General features: G+C 55.5%; 1 protein-coding gene across 2 annotated transcripts in view; it reads right to left on the bottom strand.

The window, feature by feature from the left end:
• The window catches only part of EXOSC2 (exosome component 2), an 86,687-nt gene extending 84,277 nt beyond the window's left edge, over window positions 1-2,410 (bottom strand). Inside the window, exon 1 of one of the 2 annotated variants that reach the window (XM_078766935.1) lies at window positions 2,167-2,410. In XM_078766935.1, coding sequence (XP_078623061.1) covers window positions 2,167-2,315 — 149 coding nt within the window. In that variant the 5' untranslated portion in view covers window positions 2,316-2,410. The remainder of the gene's footprint in view (window positions 1-2,166) is intronic. The other variant, XM_078766936.1, reaches the window with a different exon arrangement.
• Between the last annotated feature and the right edge of the window lie 14,018 nt (window positions 2,411-16,428).

Below are 16,428 nucleotides of genomic sequence, written 5' to 3'. Positions count from 1 at the left end.
AACTACAAACTGCATGAATCCCTGTAAGGTGAAGGAAAGTAGCTGTGAAAACTACAAACCATATGAATCCCTGTAAGGTGAAGGAAAGTAGCTGTGAAAACTACAAACCGCATGGATCCCTGTAAGGTGAAGGAAAGTAGCTGTGAAAACTACAAACTGCATGGATCCCTGTAAGGTGAAGGAAAGTAGCTGTGAAAACTACAAACCGCATGAATCCCTGTAAGGTGAAGGAAAGTAGCTGTGAAAACTACAAACTGCATGAATCCCTGTAAGGTGAAGGAAGGTAGCTGTGAAAACTACAAACTGCATGGATCCCTGTAAGGTGAAGGAAAGTAGCTGTGAAAACTACAAACTGCATGAATCCCTGTAAGGTGAAGGAAGGTAGCTGTGAAAACTACAAACCACATGAATCCCTGCAAGGTGAAGGAAAGTAGCTGTGAAAACTACAAACTGCATGGATCCCTGTAAGGTGAAGGAAAGTAGCTGTGAAAACTTCAAACCACATGAATCCCTGCAAGGTGAAGGAAAGTAGCTGTGAAAACTACAAACTGCATGAATCCCTGTAAGGTGAAGGAAAGTAGCTGTGAAAACTACAAACTGCATGAATCCCTGTAAGGTGAAGGAAAGTAGCTGTGAAAACTACAAACTGCATGAATCCCTGCAAGGTGAAGGAAAGTAGCTGTGAAAACTACAAACTGCATGAATCCCTGCAAGGTGAAGGAAAGTAGCTGTGAAAACTACAAACCACATGAATCCCTGCAAGGTGAAGGAAAGTAGCTGTGAAAACTACAAACTGCATGAATCCCTGCAAGGTGAAGGAAAGTAGCTGTGAAAACTACAAACCGCATGAATCCCTGCAAGGTGAAGGAAAGTAGCTGTGAAAACTACAAACCGCATGAATCCCTGCAAGGTGAAGGAAGGTAGCTGTGAAAACTACAAACCGCATGAATCCCTGCAAGGTGAAGGAAAGTAGCTGTGAAAACTACAAACCGCATGAATCCCTGTAAGGTGAAGGAAAGTAGCTGTGAAAACTACAAACCGCATGAATCCCTGCAAGGTGAAGGAAAGTAGCTGTGAAAACTACAAACCGCATGAATCCCTGCAAGGTGAAGGAAAGTAGCTGTGAAAACTACAAACCGCATGAATCCCTGTAAGGTGAAGGAAAGTAGCTGTGAAAACTACAAACTGCATGGATCCCTGTAAGGTGAAGGAAAGTAGCTGTGAAAACTACAAACTGCATGGATCCCTGTAAGGTGAAGGAAAGTAGCTGTGAAAACTACAAACCGCATGGATCCCTGTAAGGTGAAGGAAAGTAGCTGTGAAAACTACAAACCGCATGGATCCCTGTAAGGTGAAGGAAAGTAGCTGTGAAAACTACAAACTGCATGAATCCCTGCAAGGTGAAGGAAAGTAGCTGTGAAAACTACAAACCGCATGAATCCCTGTAAGGTGAAGGAAAGTAGCTGTGAAAACTACAAACTGCATGGATCCCTGTAAGGTGAAGGAAAGTAGCTGTGAAAACTACAAACCGCATGAATCCCTGTAAGGTGAAGGAAAGTAGCTGTGAAAACTACAAACCGCATGAATCCCTGTAAGGTGAAGGAAAGTAGCTGTGAAAACTACAAACCGCATGAATCCCTGTAAGGTGAAGGAAAGTAGCTGTGAAAACTACAAACCGCATGAATCCCTGCAAGGTGAAGGAAAGTAGCTGTGAAAACTACAAACCGCATGAATCCCTGCAAGGTGAAGGAAAGTAGCTGTGAAAACTACAAACCGCATGAATCCCTGTAAGGTGAAGGAAAGTAGCTGTGAAAACTACAAACTGCATGGATCCCTGTAAGGTGAAGGAAAGTAGCTGTGAAAACTACAAACTGCATGGATCCCTGTAAGGTGAAGGAAAGTAGCTGTGAAAACTACAAACCACATGAATCCCTGTAAGGTGAAGGAAAGTAGCTGTGAAAACTACAAACCACATGAATCCCTGTAAGGTGAAGGAAAGTAGCTGTGAAAACTACAAACCGCATGAATCCCTGTAAGGTGAAGGAAGGTAGCTGTGAAAACTACAAACCGCATGAATCCCTGTAAGGTGAAGGAAAGTAGCTGTGAAAACTACAAACCGCATGAATCCCTGTAAGGTGAAGGAAGGTAGCTGTGAAAACTACAAACCGCATGAATCCCGCGTCTGCAGTGATGACGTCTCCGGGGGTGACCAGGTGAGCCCTTCCGTCCCCTTTCGCCACTTTCTGGGTCCCGGGAGCTCTGAGCGCCCGTGCAGGACGGATGTCAATGGAGGGTTTGATCGGAGCATCCGCCATGATTCCAGAACGAGGAACTGAGGCAAGGAAAGAGCGCGAAACCACCAGCACCAGGAAAGGCCACGACACAGCGAAATGGCGGAAGTGACGTATCAGTGGTTGACGGGAAGCAGACACAGGAAGGAAGGTCGTTTAAGGAAAGAAAAGAAAAAACGATGAATTATCCGATATTTCAACAAATGTCAATGGAAACACCTTCACACGTGGCTCGTGTTGGTGTTGTCGTTATTTTTGTCATTCTTATTATTGTTTTTGTCATTGTTGTTGCTTTTATTGTTGTTGTTGTTGTCACTGTTGTTGATTTCCGTTGTGTTCCAGCTTCCCCCTCTTTCAGGGATCCACACATGTGGCTCTTTAAGGAATTCCGTTCGGCTCCAGACCCAAATCCAGCGAATCCCCTTTTTTGTTCATGGCCATTTAAAAATATATATTTGTGAATGTTGTGAAAGAATAAAAGAAAACGAACTTTGGCAAATCGCACTTCGCACACCACTGAAGCAACAGGAGCGTCCTTGGAAAAATGGTTATTGTAGGTTCTGGAATAGAAGACCCGTCGCTTTGCTCTCTGGGGGAAGAAAAACAAACAGGATTCCTCGGAGATGCTGCTCTCCATGCAGGGATAACCAACTCCCTCAGTGTTGGCATTTGCAGTTTGGACACGCATGTCCCATGTCGCCATAAAAAAAAATGGGATCACAAACACGGCCGGGAGTTACCCGAATCCGTCGTCGTTTGATTTATTGAAATCCGTTAATCCATTCTCAAGTCATAACACAACAAACAGACAGACAGACACGGCTCGTTTTTGTACTAGTGGGGGTATCCGTGGGAATCCCACCGGCATGGACGTGTGTGACATTTGGACATCTGTGGTGCTGCGCACACACGACTCGATTGCCAGAAAGGTAGGCCACAACGCGTTGGTATATCAAAACGTCTTTATTCAAAGCTCGCACTTCAGCACTGGGCGGGCTCGAGGCTCGAGCTTAGAGCCCGCATATATGTGCCGAGGCCACGCCTAGTCCCCGGGCGTGGCCGATCGGTCGAAAGGCGGGACATGTGCTTACGCTCCCCGCCTGGACGCTCGCGCCACCCACTGGTGCGCGGAATTATTGCCCCTTGTGCCCGCCACACGCGCCCCCCCAGAATTCCCGCGCACCTGAAGGGTGAGTTTGCGGGGAAGCCGGATGACCAGGCCGAAACGCCCCCTGGCGATGGGTGCAGGGCTGGGGGGTAGCGGGACGGCGGGGCTGGGGGGTGCCGGGGGTCCAACCGCCGGGGGGGCGGCCTCGACGCGGAGGCAGAGCTGCTTGCGGGGGGTGGTCCGGATCGAGGTGGGCCGGCTTGAGGCGATCCGCGGACATGCGATCCGGGGCACCGCCGATGTCGATGGTGAAGAATTTGTCCCCGGTCTCCAGCACGCGGAAGGGCCCGTCGTACGGGGGTCGTATTGGTGCCCGGTGGGCGTCGTGCCGGATGAAGACGTACTTTGCCGTGCGAAGCTCCGGGGCGACGTGGGAAGGCGGGCAACCGTGGTGTGCCGTCGGCACCGGGGCGAACCTCCGGGCGGTCTCCTGAAGGGTGGAGCGCTGTTGCACCGTGGACCAAGGAGCCGTGGAGTCGGGGATAAATTCACCCGGTACCCGCAGTGGTTGTCCGAAGACCAGCTCCGCCGAGGACGCGGGCAGGTCGTCCTTGGGCACCGTCCTGAGGCCCAGCAGGACCCAGGGGAGTCTGTCGACCCAGCCGCCGTCGCGGAGGCTGGCCCGGAGCGCGGCCTTCATTGAGCGATGAAAGCGCTCGCACAGGCCATTGGCCTGGGGGTGGTAGGCCGTGGTGTGGTGTAGTTTCACCCCGAGCCCTTGCACCACCACGGCCGAGAGCTCCGAGGTGAACTGGGGGCCGCGGTCGGACGAGATGTCCGAGGGGGCACCGAACCGGGCAACCCAAGTGGCGATGAAGGCTTGCGCCACATCAGCCGCAGACGTCGCTGCCAATGGGACGGCCTCCGGCCACCGTGTGGTGCGGTCCACCATGGTGAGGAGGTGGGTGAACCCCCGCAAGGGGGCAGAGGTCCCACCAAGTCGATGTGCACGTGGTCTAACCGACACTCGGGCACCGCAAACGGGGCCAACAGGGCCTGGGTGTGGCGGTGGACCTTTGCACGCTGACACGCGAGGCACGTCCTGGCCCAGTCGCGGACGTCCTTCCGGAGGCCATGCCAGACGAACTTCGCCGCGACGAGCTTCTGGGATGCCTTCGTGCCCGGGTGGGACAGACCTTGGATGGCGTCGAAAACTGGGCGCCGCCAGCCAGCGGGCACGATGGGGCGAGGCCGGCCGAGGGAGACGTCGCATAGGAGGGCCACACCCGCGGCGTCGAACGGCACCTCGGTGATGCAGAGGCCCGTGACGGCAGTCCGCAAGGCCTGGACGCTGGGGTCGGCGGTCTGGTCCTCCGCCATCCGGGCATAGTCGACCCCGAGGTGGACCGTGAGCACGACGGACCGTGAAAGGCAATCCGCCACCGGGTTGTCTTTACCCGCCACGTGACGGATGTCCGTCGTGTACTCGGACACGGCAGAGAGGTGACGCTGCTGCCGTGCCGACCATGGCTCGGCGACCTTGGCCATCGCGAACACAAGGGTCTTGTGGTCGACGAAAGCCGTGAACGGGCGGCCCTCCAGCAGATGGTGGAAGTGTCGGACCGCCAGGTGGAGCCCGAGCAGCTCGCGGTCGAAGGTGCTATAGCTGCGTTCGTGCGGGCGAATCTGCCGGCTAAAAAACGCCAGCGGTTGCCAAGCACCACGCACCCACTGCTCGTGCACCGCGCCCACCGCGTAGTCCGACACGTCGGTGGTGAGGGCGATCGGTGCATCGGGCGCTGGCTGCGCCAGCATGGTGGCGTCGGCCAGGGCCAGCTTTGGGCCCGCAAAGGCCGCGGTCATCGGCGCCGATCAGGCGATGTCACCTTTGCCCGGCTTGCCCCGGAGGGCCTCGTGCAAGGGGCGGAGGAGCTGGGCGACGTGGGGCACGAAGCAGTGGTAAAAATTTACCATGCCCAGGAACTCCTGGAGCCCCTTGATCGTGCGGGGCCGCGGGAAATCCCTGACCGCCTCCACCTTGGCCGGTAAAGGGACGGCCCCGTGCCTGGTGATGCGGTGCCCCAAGAAGTCGATGGTGGCGACGCCGAAACGGCACTTGGCGGGGTTGATGATTAGGCCATGCTGGCCCAGGCGTTCGAAGAGCGTGCGAAGGTGGAGCAGGTGCTCCTCCCGGGACGCGCTCGCTACTAGGATGTCGTCCAGGTAGACAACCAGGAAAGGTAAGTCGCGCAAGACGCTGTCCATAAGTCGTTGGAACGCATGGGCCGCATTCTTCAACCCGAAAGGCAACCTCAGGAACTCGAAGAGGCCGAAACGGGTAATGATGGCCGTCTTCGGGACGTCGTCCGGTTGGACGGGGACCTGGTGGTAGCCCCAGATGAGGTCCACCTTGGAAAACACGGTCGTGTTTGCCCACCGGGCGGAAAAGTCCTGGATATGCGGGACCGGGTAGCGGTCGGGGGTGGTGGCATCATTGAGCCGATGGTAGTCCCCGCACGGCCGCCATCCTCCGCCGGGCTTCGGCACAATGTGCAGAGGAGAAGCCCAAGCGCTGTTGGAGCGCCGTACGATCCCCAGCCGCTCCAGCGTGGCGAACTCCGCTTTCGCCACCGCGAGCTTCATGGGCTCGAGTCGGCGTGCCCGGGCATAGACCGGCGGCCCGACCGTGGGGATATGGTGCTCCATCCCGTGTTTAACGGCCACCGCTGAGAAGGTGGGCCGCGTGAGGGCCGGGAAACTGGCGAGGAGGTGGGTAAAGTCATCCGCTGCCAGAAGCGTGCAAACTAAACTCGCAGGGACGGAACCCTCCAGCAGCTTTGCGCCCGCAAACGCCGCGGTCATCGGCGCCGACCAGGCGATGTCACCTTTGCCTGGCTTGCCCCGGAGGGCCTTGTGCAAGGGGCGGAGGAGCTGGGCGATGTGGGGCACGAATCGGTGGTAAAAATTTACAATGCCCAGGAACTCCTGGAGCCCCTTGATCGTGCGGGGCCGTGGGAAATCCCTGACCGCCTCCACCTTGGCCGGTAAAGGGACGGCCCCGTGCCTGGTGATGCGGTGCCCCAAGAAGTCGATGGTAGCGACGCCGAAACGGCACTTGGCGGGGTTGATGATTCGGCCATGCTGGCCCAGGTGTTCGAAGAGCGTGCGGAGGTGGAGCAGGTGCTCCTCCCGGGACGCGCTCGCGACCAGGATGTCGTCCAGGTAGACAAACAGGAAAGGTAAGTCGCGCCAGACGCTGTCCATAAGTCGTTGGAACGCCTGGGCCGCATTCTTCAACCCGAAAGGCATTCTCAGGAACTCGAAGAGGCCGAAAGGGGTAATGACGGCCGTCTTCGGGACGTTGTCCGGTTGGACGGGGACCTGGTGGTAGCCCCGGATGAGGTCCACCTTGGAAAACACGGTCATGTTTGCCAACCGGGTGGAAAAGTCCTGGATATGCGGGACCGGGTAGCGGTCGGGGGTGGTGGCATCATTGAGCCGGCGGTAGTCCCCGCACGGCCGCCATCCTCCGCCGGGCTTCGACACAATGTGCAGAGGAGAAGCCCAAGCGCTGTCGGAGCGCCGTAATATCCCCAGCCGCTCCAGCGTGGCGAACTCCGCTTTCGCCACCGCGAGCTTCGTGGGCTCGAGTCGGCGTGCCCGGGCATAGACCGGCGGCCCGACCATGGGGATATGGTGCTCCACCCCGTGTTTAACGGCCACCGCTGAGAAGGTGGGCCGCGTGAGGGCCGGGAAACTGGCGAGGAGGCGGGTAAAGTCATCCGCTGCCGGAAGCGTGCAAACTAAACTCGCCGGTACGGAACCCTCCAGCAAGCCGCTTGGCAAGCCGCTCGGTGAGCCGCTCAGCGAACAAGCGAGCGAGCTGAAGGTTTCAGCCTGGACGAGCCGTCTGCACTTCACATCGACCAACAGCCCATTCGCACATAGGAAGTCCGCACCGAGCAGTGCCATTGGCACACTGGCGGTCACGAACGACCATTGAAAGCGCTGCCCTCCGAACCGCAGGGAGAGGCAACGCTTCCCGAATGTGCGGATGGGTGTACCGTTGGCAGCAAGCAAAGCGGGGCCCCGGCCCGCGGTTTGCTTGTCGGACATGGAGGCGGGGAGGACGCTTACCTGCGCTCCTGTGTCGCAAAGAAAACGGCGCCCGGACAAGGTGTCCATGATGAAAAGGAGGCTGCCGGAATGGCCGACGCTCATGGCCGCAAGTGAGCGCCGGTCATTTCCCGACCCGTCAAAAGAGCACGGCGGGCGACACGTTTTAGCCTGGCGGCCGAACCTGGAATGGTAGTAGCACCAGGTTTGCGGCGGTAACGGCCGCCGTGCCGGCGGCGGTGGTGGTGGCGGTGGCGGTAGTGGACGGGGCGTAGCAGCGGCCACGAGGGAAGTTGGGAGTGCTGGAGCCTCCACGCCGGGATCCACTACGGCAGCACCGTACACCGACGGCGTGTCGCAGGCCGCAAAATACTTGTCGGCCTCTCTAGCCAGGGCGCGGGGTTCCTTTATTTTGGAACCGGCCAGCGCGAGGCGTACCTGTGCAGGTAGCTGGCGTAGGAAAAGCACCCGGAATAAGAAATCCGGGGGCTGGTCTCCAAGCAGGGACAGCATGGAATCCATCCGGACGGATGGTCGTGTGTCGCCGAGGGCGGGAAGGTCCAGGAGGCCGTCGGCCCGTTCGATCGCCGTGAGCCCGAACGTGGTGAGGAGGAGATGTTTGAGCGCCTCGTACTTGTTGTCGCACGGCGGGCGCCGAAGGATGGACACGACTCGGGCGGCAGTGCCGGGCCCGAGGGCGGCGACCACGTGGTAGTACCGGGTCTCGTCCGCCGTTATGCCTCGGAGTTGGAATTGAGCTTTGGCTTGCAAAAACCAAACGTCGGCTTGCGCTTCCCAAAACTCCGGGAGTTTGACTGCGACGGCGTTGGTAGCCATGGCGCGTTCGGTGGTCAGCAACGGCTGAACCAATCAGGGTCACCAGTGTGGTGCTGCGCACACACGACTCGATTGCCTAAGAGGTAGGCCACAACACATTGGTATATCAAAACGTCTTTATTCAAAGCTCGCACTTCAGCACTGGGCGGGCTCGAGCTTAGAGACCGCATATATGTGCCGAGGCCACTCCTAGTCCCCGGGCGTGGCCGATCGGTCGAAAGGCGGGGCATGTGCTTTCGCTCCCCGCCTGGACGCTCGCGCCACCCACTGGTGCGCGGAATTATTGCCCCTTGTGCCCGCCACACATCTTCATTTCGATGCTGCACATTCAGTTTTACAAAGTGATGTAATCTACACAATTTACTTACTTCTGATAACATGTGAATGCATGTGCGTGCACACGGGAAATTCAGTTTGAAATGTGTCATTACACCTAATGTAAAATGTGAATTTAAGAGCTCAAAACTTCTTCCTCCCTGCCCCCATCCCTCCCACATCATGCACACTACACCGGAGAGTGGGTCACACACATGGGAGTGGATCACACACAGGGGAGTGGGCCACACACAGGAGAGAGTGCTTCACACACGGGGGAGAATGGGTCACACACGGGGGAGAGTGGGTCACACACGGGGGAGAGTGGGTCACACACGGGGCAGAGTGGGTCACACACACGGGGCAGAGTGGGGTCACACACACGGGGAAGAGTGGGTCACACACACAGGGGAGAGTGGGTCACACACACTGGGAAGACTGGGTCACACCAACGGGGGAGAGTGGATCACACACATGGGGGAGAGTGGGTCACACACACGGGGTAGAGTGGGTCACACACACAGGGGAGAGGGAGTAACATATGGGGGAGAGTTAGGGTCGCTTTACTCCTCCCTCCTCATTCCTTTCCAACTCCTCCACACTCCTATCCCCCTCCCCCAGATCCTCTCCCCCTCCCCCAGTCTCCTCTCCCCTCCCCCAGGTCTCCTCCCCCCTCCCCCTAATGTCCTGTCCCCCCTCCCCCTCCCAGTCTCCCCCCACCCAGTCTCCTCTCTCTCACCTCCCCACAGTCTCCCCTCCCCCCCCCCAGTCTTCTATCCCCCCCCCCTGTCTCCTCTCCCCTCCCCAGTCTCCTCTCCCCCCCTCCCCCGTCTCCTCTTCCCCACTCTCCAGTCTCCGCTCCCACCCCCGAGTCTCCTCTCCCCCCCCCCCCCCAGTCTCCTCTCCCCCCCCCCCCCAGTCTCCTCTCCCCCCACAGTCTCCTCTCACCCTCCCTCCTCCCCCCCCTCTCCAGTCACACACACGGGAGTGTGGGAGGGAGTCACACACACGGGGGAGGGAGTTGGTCACACACAGAGGAGATTGGGTCACACACGGGGGAGAGTGAGTAACATACGGGGGAGAGTGGTGATCGCTTTACTCCTCTCTCCTCATTGCTTTCCAACTCCTCCACACTCCTCTCCCCCTCCCCTCAGTCTCCTCTCCCCCAGTCCCCCCTCCCTCAGTCTCCTCTCCACTCCCCCCAGCCACCTCTCCACCATCCCCCAATCTTCTCTCCCCCCCCCCTCACCCACCCCCCAGTCTCTTCTCTCCCTACCCCAGTCTCCTCTCCCCCCCCCCTAGTCTCCTCTGACCCCCGTCTCCTCTACCCTCCCCCATCTCGTCTCACCCCCCCAGTCTCCTCCCCCATCTCCGAGTCTCCCCCCTCCCCACAGTCTCCTCTCCGCCCTCCCCTCAGTCTCCTCTCCCTCCCTCCCCTCCCTCGGTCTTCTCTCCCCCTCACACCGGCAGTTGTTCGAATCGAGCAGGCACTGCAAATATTAGAGGCAATTGAACTTTTCTCTTGCAGCAACACAGTGTAAATCCGCCCCCTTGTGCTTTTCATTAATTTGAGAAATGTTTCGCAGAACAATACATGCATGGTAACGTCATCAGACTCACACCGCAATGAAGATCTTCAACAATATTATCCGATACTTCTTCCGGATTCATTACAGCTGCTCTTGTATATTGTTATGTCAGTGAGGTAGAGTGATATATAGATTCAGGTAGATCTGCATAGATAGGTGCTCTGATGATCGTGGGTAGAAATAATCACTTTGATGTACATAAGTCAGGGACCTGTGCAGACCGTGTGTTCGGAGTAAGCTTGTATATTTGTCACTGTTACGAGGAATGGGGCATGTTAACTAGTCTAGGGATTGTGTTAATTCCCCTGTGCGTGAGACCATGTGATCTATCCTTTGTCCCTTATGGCACTGCACACAGACACGAGTCAGGCCCCATTAGTACACCAATTAAATCCCCCCCCTACCCCCCACAATAAAACCCACCGGAAGCCAGTTCGGAGCACTGCCGATGGAACCGCGGCCAGCTACATCACCAGCTTGTACGGCAACATCGAAACAGGCAGGCCGAGAGCCACGCCCAGAAGGACCCCATTGGGCGGGAGTTGACCAATAGGAAGACACGAGGCAGGACGAAGCCCGCCGATTGGTAGAGGGAGAAGCGAAGCGCTGATTGGCCACGGACCGATGGCATGAGGGAGAAGCAATGCGGCCATTGGTGGAGAGCTAAGCCTGTGGTGTTGGCGGGCAGAGATTGGAGGAGAGGCACCGAGGACGGCAGGACCCGACGTAAAAACCACGGCTGGCCGGAATTTTGCCCCTCTCGTTTTTGGATCCCTTCGTGCCCAGACTTCTACTGCCCTCGCGATTCCTCTACCTCGACCTCTTGCCCTCACGCCTTCCTTCACCCTCGACCCTCTCTCCTTCCTGTTACAGACGTTGGGTGCATCGCAGTTTCCATGCCAAATTCGTGAGGACATTGCACGGCTGAAGAAGCGGGTTACACACCCACTCGTTCGCCTCACGTGGGAGGCCTTATTGAGGCCTAGTGAACAAGGCCGCATCGAGGCCTTCTTCCCATCAACACCAGAGCCACGTCCGAAGTGCGCACTCGGGGCTGGACGACCGCTGCCAAGGCACCAATTGAGTTGAGTGCCATAATTAAACCACACACCATTATTTCCCAGTTTATTTTCTTCCTGTGTCTGTGTTTAAGTCTGGTGCAGGAGCGCTCCATTTAGGTTTTAGTTTTATAGTCGGGTTTTTCTTGTTATCGGCATCCGTGGCAATAAAGCCTTTCATTATTTTTGTACATTCTAAATCCGGTTTTCGTTTGTTATTTTCACAGGGTGGTTAGACATCAGCAAGGCCGTCCAGGTAAGTCAGTATGCTTCTTTCTCCTCGCGTATCATCCGCCCTCAATTTGAGTTGCACACCTCCATTAACGCTCGTTTCCATCCGTGGCTCACTCTCGGTCTTAACTGAGAGATGTCACATGACATTTGGTGTCAGGCAGTAGGGATTTGGACTCGGCCGACAATTATTATTTTTTGTCCGCGGGTTGAGATCGACACAGCCGAGCGTAGATTGCGCTCAGCATTGGTAAGAATTTTTTTTTAGTCAGAGGCGATAAAATTGTAATCGTTGATTGGGGTGCACGAGGCGCAACATGGCGTTTTCGTAAAAATTAAATCGTTTCTTTTTGCCTGAGGTAAATACGCGAGCAGGAACTGCATTAACGAAAAGCGTAATGGCGGACGCTGAAATGGCTGCGCAGATTGGGGATGCCGAGGAAGCTGGAATTGGGCCGAAAATAGAGGGGTATGAGATTAGGAGTGGAACCTCCCCCGTCCCGAGCATTCTTCCCCTGTAATATCGGGGACTGAGATGCCTGGATCAGCCGCGATATCGGGCCAGGTCTGGTTACAATTAATATGGAAGGAAATGAGGGTCCAGGGTGAACAAATGAGGGTCCAGGGTGAACAAATGAGGGTCCAGGGTGAACAAATGAGGGTCCAGGGTGAACAAATGAGGGTCCAGGGTGAACAAATGAGGGTCCAGGGTGAACAAATGAGGGTCATCATGAAGAAATGAGAAGGATAATATGGGGAGGTACTGAGCGATTGGGGAACATAATAGAAGCAACAGTTGCTAAAAGGGAGGCCCAGTTTTGGCTCTGAGCTGGACTTTGACATGGAAGAGTCGGGAAATAGAGCCTAAGAAGATCTGGTCCCCGTAGGAAATTTGGAACAGCTGTGGGGAGGGGCAAAACAACCTGAGGAAGGGGTTGTTTCCTGCAGCTGCGGTGGTTGGACACACAAGGCCAAAATCTTTAAAAACAAATTAAAAATTAAATGTAAATGGGGATTTGATTTGGAACAACCTTGGAGGGAGTTGGTGCCCGGGCTACGGAATTTGGACCGGAAAAGGTCATTGGGGATGGCCTCAGGGAAAAGTTGCCCCTTTGAAAATCTGGGTATGCCAGCCAGCTGGGGGGCTGTGCTGGCGAGATTTGCACGTGGGGTCTGACAATGGGTGTCATGGTACGACCTGGGCCCCATGGGGGCCTGGTGGAGTGTGGCGTCCCTTGTCCATCGGGGCCCCACCCAAGCGGGTGTCCCGGGCCGGCAGGGTCACAGGACCCTGGTGGGGGTTAAGACCTCCCGGGGGGTCCGAGGTGGTTTCTCACAGGCCCAGGATGGTTTATAATGAGGACCACAAGGGGGAGGTGATGTAGGCCGCGCTTTGGTGGCGGCATCGCGGACGGCCAACATGGGCCTGTTGTGATGACCACCCAGGCAAGCAACCTGACAGCCTATCCCTGAGACTCTGGGGCAACCATCATGTCGTGACCTGCCAAGCTGTGCTGGTCTATGGACGTGGGTCGAACCGCATGGACAGGAATGTGATAGCCCACCGGACAACCATTGGGGCATCTGCGGAGCATGATGGTGTGAGAGTGAACTTCCACAGATATTCCGCTTGTGATTTGTGGACTCTCGACTTGGAAAGAGAGCCATGGGATTGAGGAATGGGAATTGGTAACAAGCCGAGCATATGGGCCATACTCGGCTGGCATGTGTATGGAAAAGCACCCTTCTTTGGTGAGATTAGTGAGTTGTGAAAAATATTTGCCACTGGTAATCTGAGTTGGATGCAAATTTAAGGGTGAATTTTGTAAAGAGGTAAGGTGGACACTGACAGCAGTGACACCATTATTGATCCAGGTGTGTTGGACCAAAGTGTTGGAGACTGGGTTAAAATTGATAGGGCAGAAGGACACAGCCTTCAACTGGTTACGGGGGGAACTGCGCCAATATTTGCGGCGCTGGTTTGTGGTGATGTAGTTGGGTAGTCTGGAGGTCAATGTGGTGTTGTGCCTGTCCGAGGTGTGTGGACCATGTCTTCTGGAGGAGTCTCCTGGGGGAGCATGGCAGTCAACTAGACCTTGGGCATGGTCAGGTGTTGGTGGGCATTGGGGGCTGCAGTTGTGTGGACTGGGGGATGTGGGCGGTGCAGGTGACGTGATGTGGATGCCACACACTGCGACCGTTCCCCCCAGGGCCGAGTTTGTGGGAGTGATTGTGTTGGCAGCAGGTGCTCACCACATTGGTCAGCTGGGGCTGGTGCAGCCGTGTTCCTCGCAGGGGGGCCGAAGGATGGATGGTGGGTCGCACCCTTATGGACACTCATGGGCCATGTTGGCGTTTCGGATGCTCAGCTTGTCCCGATGGCCCTTGCACAGTAGAGGTGCGGGGCTGTCGTAGCCAAATGTAGTAGTTTAGTACAGATCACCATTGGAGGCGGATCCACATACCTGCCAGTACAGTGGGACAAAAGGAAATTTGGTGAAATTTGATAGGCCCAATGGGATAAATTTGGGGATTCTGTAGGGTGGATGGCACTTTTGGACCTGACCAACTGGCAAATACCTGCACATCAAGGTGGAGGTAAGGCCTTGATGTTTACTGTCCCAGGCTTCAGGACTTGCTTTTTAAATTGGGACATGTAATTTGGAGTAGGGGGTGGGTGAGAGTGATGGCATGGCCGGTGAGGGGATGGAATGTGTGCCACACAGTGTCTTGTGGGTGGCGTTTATTTATGTGTAGAGGTTATGTGTTTTTATGTGGTTGTGGAGAATGGAAATTGAGTTATGAGTGGTATGGTGTTTTTGAAATGTGTTTTGGAAATTGATTAAAATGTGAATTGGGGATTTAACATGAAAGCAGGCCATAGCAGAATCTTTTTGGTACCATCTTTTCATTGAATTATGTGGTAGAGAATTTAATGGCAGCGGGGAGGAAATGTTTTTGTGGATTTTGAGGGTGGGGTAGGTGTGTGTGTCCGCAGGTACGGATCAAGCTCTGGAGGAGCGATGACTGCGGCCCCCCTCTGCAGTGATTACCCCTGACAGCCAGTGGTGTCTGGAAATTGGAGCCCGTCGGTGGTGGGGGTCTGTTTGGGCGCCTGGGGTGAAAGACTCCCGGCGACCCGTGAGGCTGTAAGGAATCCTGAGGGCTCAGAGCCTGGTGTGTGTGGAGACCCCCACCAGCGGGATGACAGCGGAAGGAGCTGTTTGGCTGTCACGGGGCCAAGAGGTAAAGGGGGGGAGGGGGGGGCGAAGAAGTTGTAAGTCGGGCAAATTGTTTTTGGGACTGCGGGCACCACAGCCTGAAATGCCCCCACCATCTTTCTTGTACGGTACCTCCCCGCTGCCGAGTGGAAACGCACACACATGTGTATGACATCTATGCCATGGTCCTGCAGGGGGGGTGAAATTGGTGCATAATGGTTTTTGTGTCTTGATGATTTTTGGAATGCGAATGAATGGTTATGGGATTTGTGTAAAATAAATGTGGGCGAAATCCACTGAGCCATGTCACTCACCTATAACACTCATACATGGCCCGCGGAAATTTGGGGTGCATTAGGATGGCCCCACAGGTAACGTTGAGTCTTGTGGCATCCACCGGGGGACGCAATTTGTAGGAAGGGGTTGTACAAATGTTTTATGGAGTTAAAAAATTTTTTTGCAAGTTTTGGTTAAGTTTGTGGTTAAGTTAGGTTTGCATGTTGTTTGTTTCCTTCCTCTGCAGGAACGACCAATAATAATTTTGTAAATATTTGCAATGTACATGGTTGCTTAAAGGCTAGCATGTTAAGGAGCATAGGTAGGTAGCTTCGGCTCTTTTCACACAGCCCTCCTGATTTATTTCATAGACTAAGTAAGTGTGAGACAGTAAGTGTTAAGACTGGGAGGGTAGCTCCTGCGGTGAACTTTGCAGGGGCTACGGTTCCAGGAGAGGGGCTGTGTTATTTCGGTGGGGTAGAGTGATATATAGATTCAGGTAGATCTGCATAGGTAGGTGCTTCGATGATGTGGATAGAAAAAACCACTTTGTTGTACATAAATCAGGGACCTGTGGAGACCGTGTGTTTGGAATAAGCTTGTATATTTGTCCCTGTTATGAGGAATGGGGCGTGTTAACTAGTGTAGGGATCATGTTAATTCCCCCGTGTGTGAGACCTTGTGATCTATCCTTTGTCCCTTATGGCACTGCACACAGACACTAGTCAGGCCCATTAGTACACTAATTAAATCACCCCCCCCCCCCCCCCACAATAAAACCCACCGGAAGCCAGTTCGGAGCATTGCCGATGGAACCGCGGCCAGCTACATCACCAGCTTGTATGGCAACATCGAAACAGGCAGGCCAAGAGCCACGCCCAGAAGGACCCCATTGGGCAGGAGTTAACCAATAGGAAGACACGAGGCAGGACAAAGCCCGCCGATTGGTAGAGGGAGAAGCGACGCGCTGATTGGCCACAGACTGATGGCATGAGGGAGAAGTGATGCGGCCATTGGTGGAGAGCAAAGCCTGTGGAGTTGGCCAGCAGGGATTGGAGGAGAGGCACCGAGGACGTCAGGACCCGACGTAAAAGCCACGGCTGGCTGGCATTTGGCCCTCTCATTTTTGGATGCCTTCGTGCCCAGACCTCTACTGCCCTCACGATTCCTCCACCTCGACCTCTTGCCCTCATGCCTTCCTTCATCCTCGAACCTCTCTCCTTCCTGTTACAGACGTTGGGTGCATCGCAGTTTCCATGCCAAATTCGTGAGGACATTGCACGGCTGAAGAAGCGGGTTACACGCCCACTCGTTCGCCTCACGTGGGAGGCCTTATTGAGGCCTAGTGAACAAGGCCGCATCGAGGCCTTCTTCCCATCAACACCA

The sequence above is a fragment of the Myxine glutinosa genome, chromosome 13 (genome assembly GCF_964187855.1).
Source record: "Myxine glutinosa chromosome 13, kmMyxGlut1.1, whole genome shotgun sequence".
In the NCBI taxonomy this organism is placed as follows: Eukaryota; Metazoa; Chordata; class Myxini; order Myxiniformes; family Myxinidae; genus Myxine; species Myxine glutinosa.
Note: the sequence above shows the minus strand (reverse complement) of the source record. Positions and strands in the feature narration are given on the sequence as shown.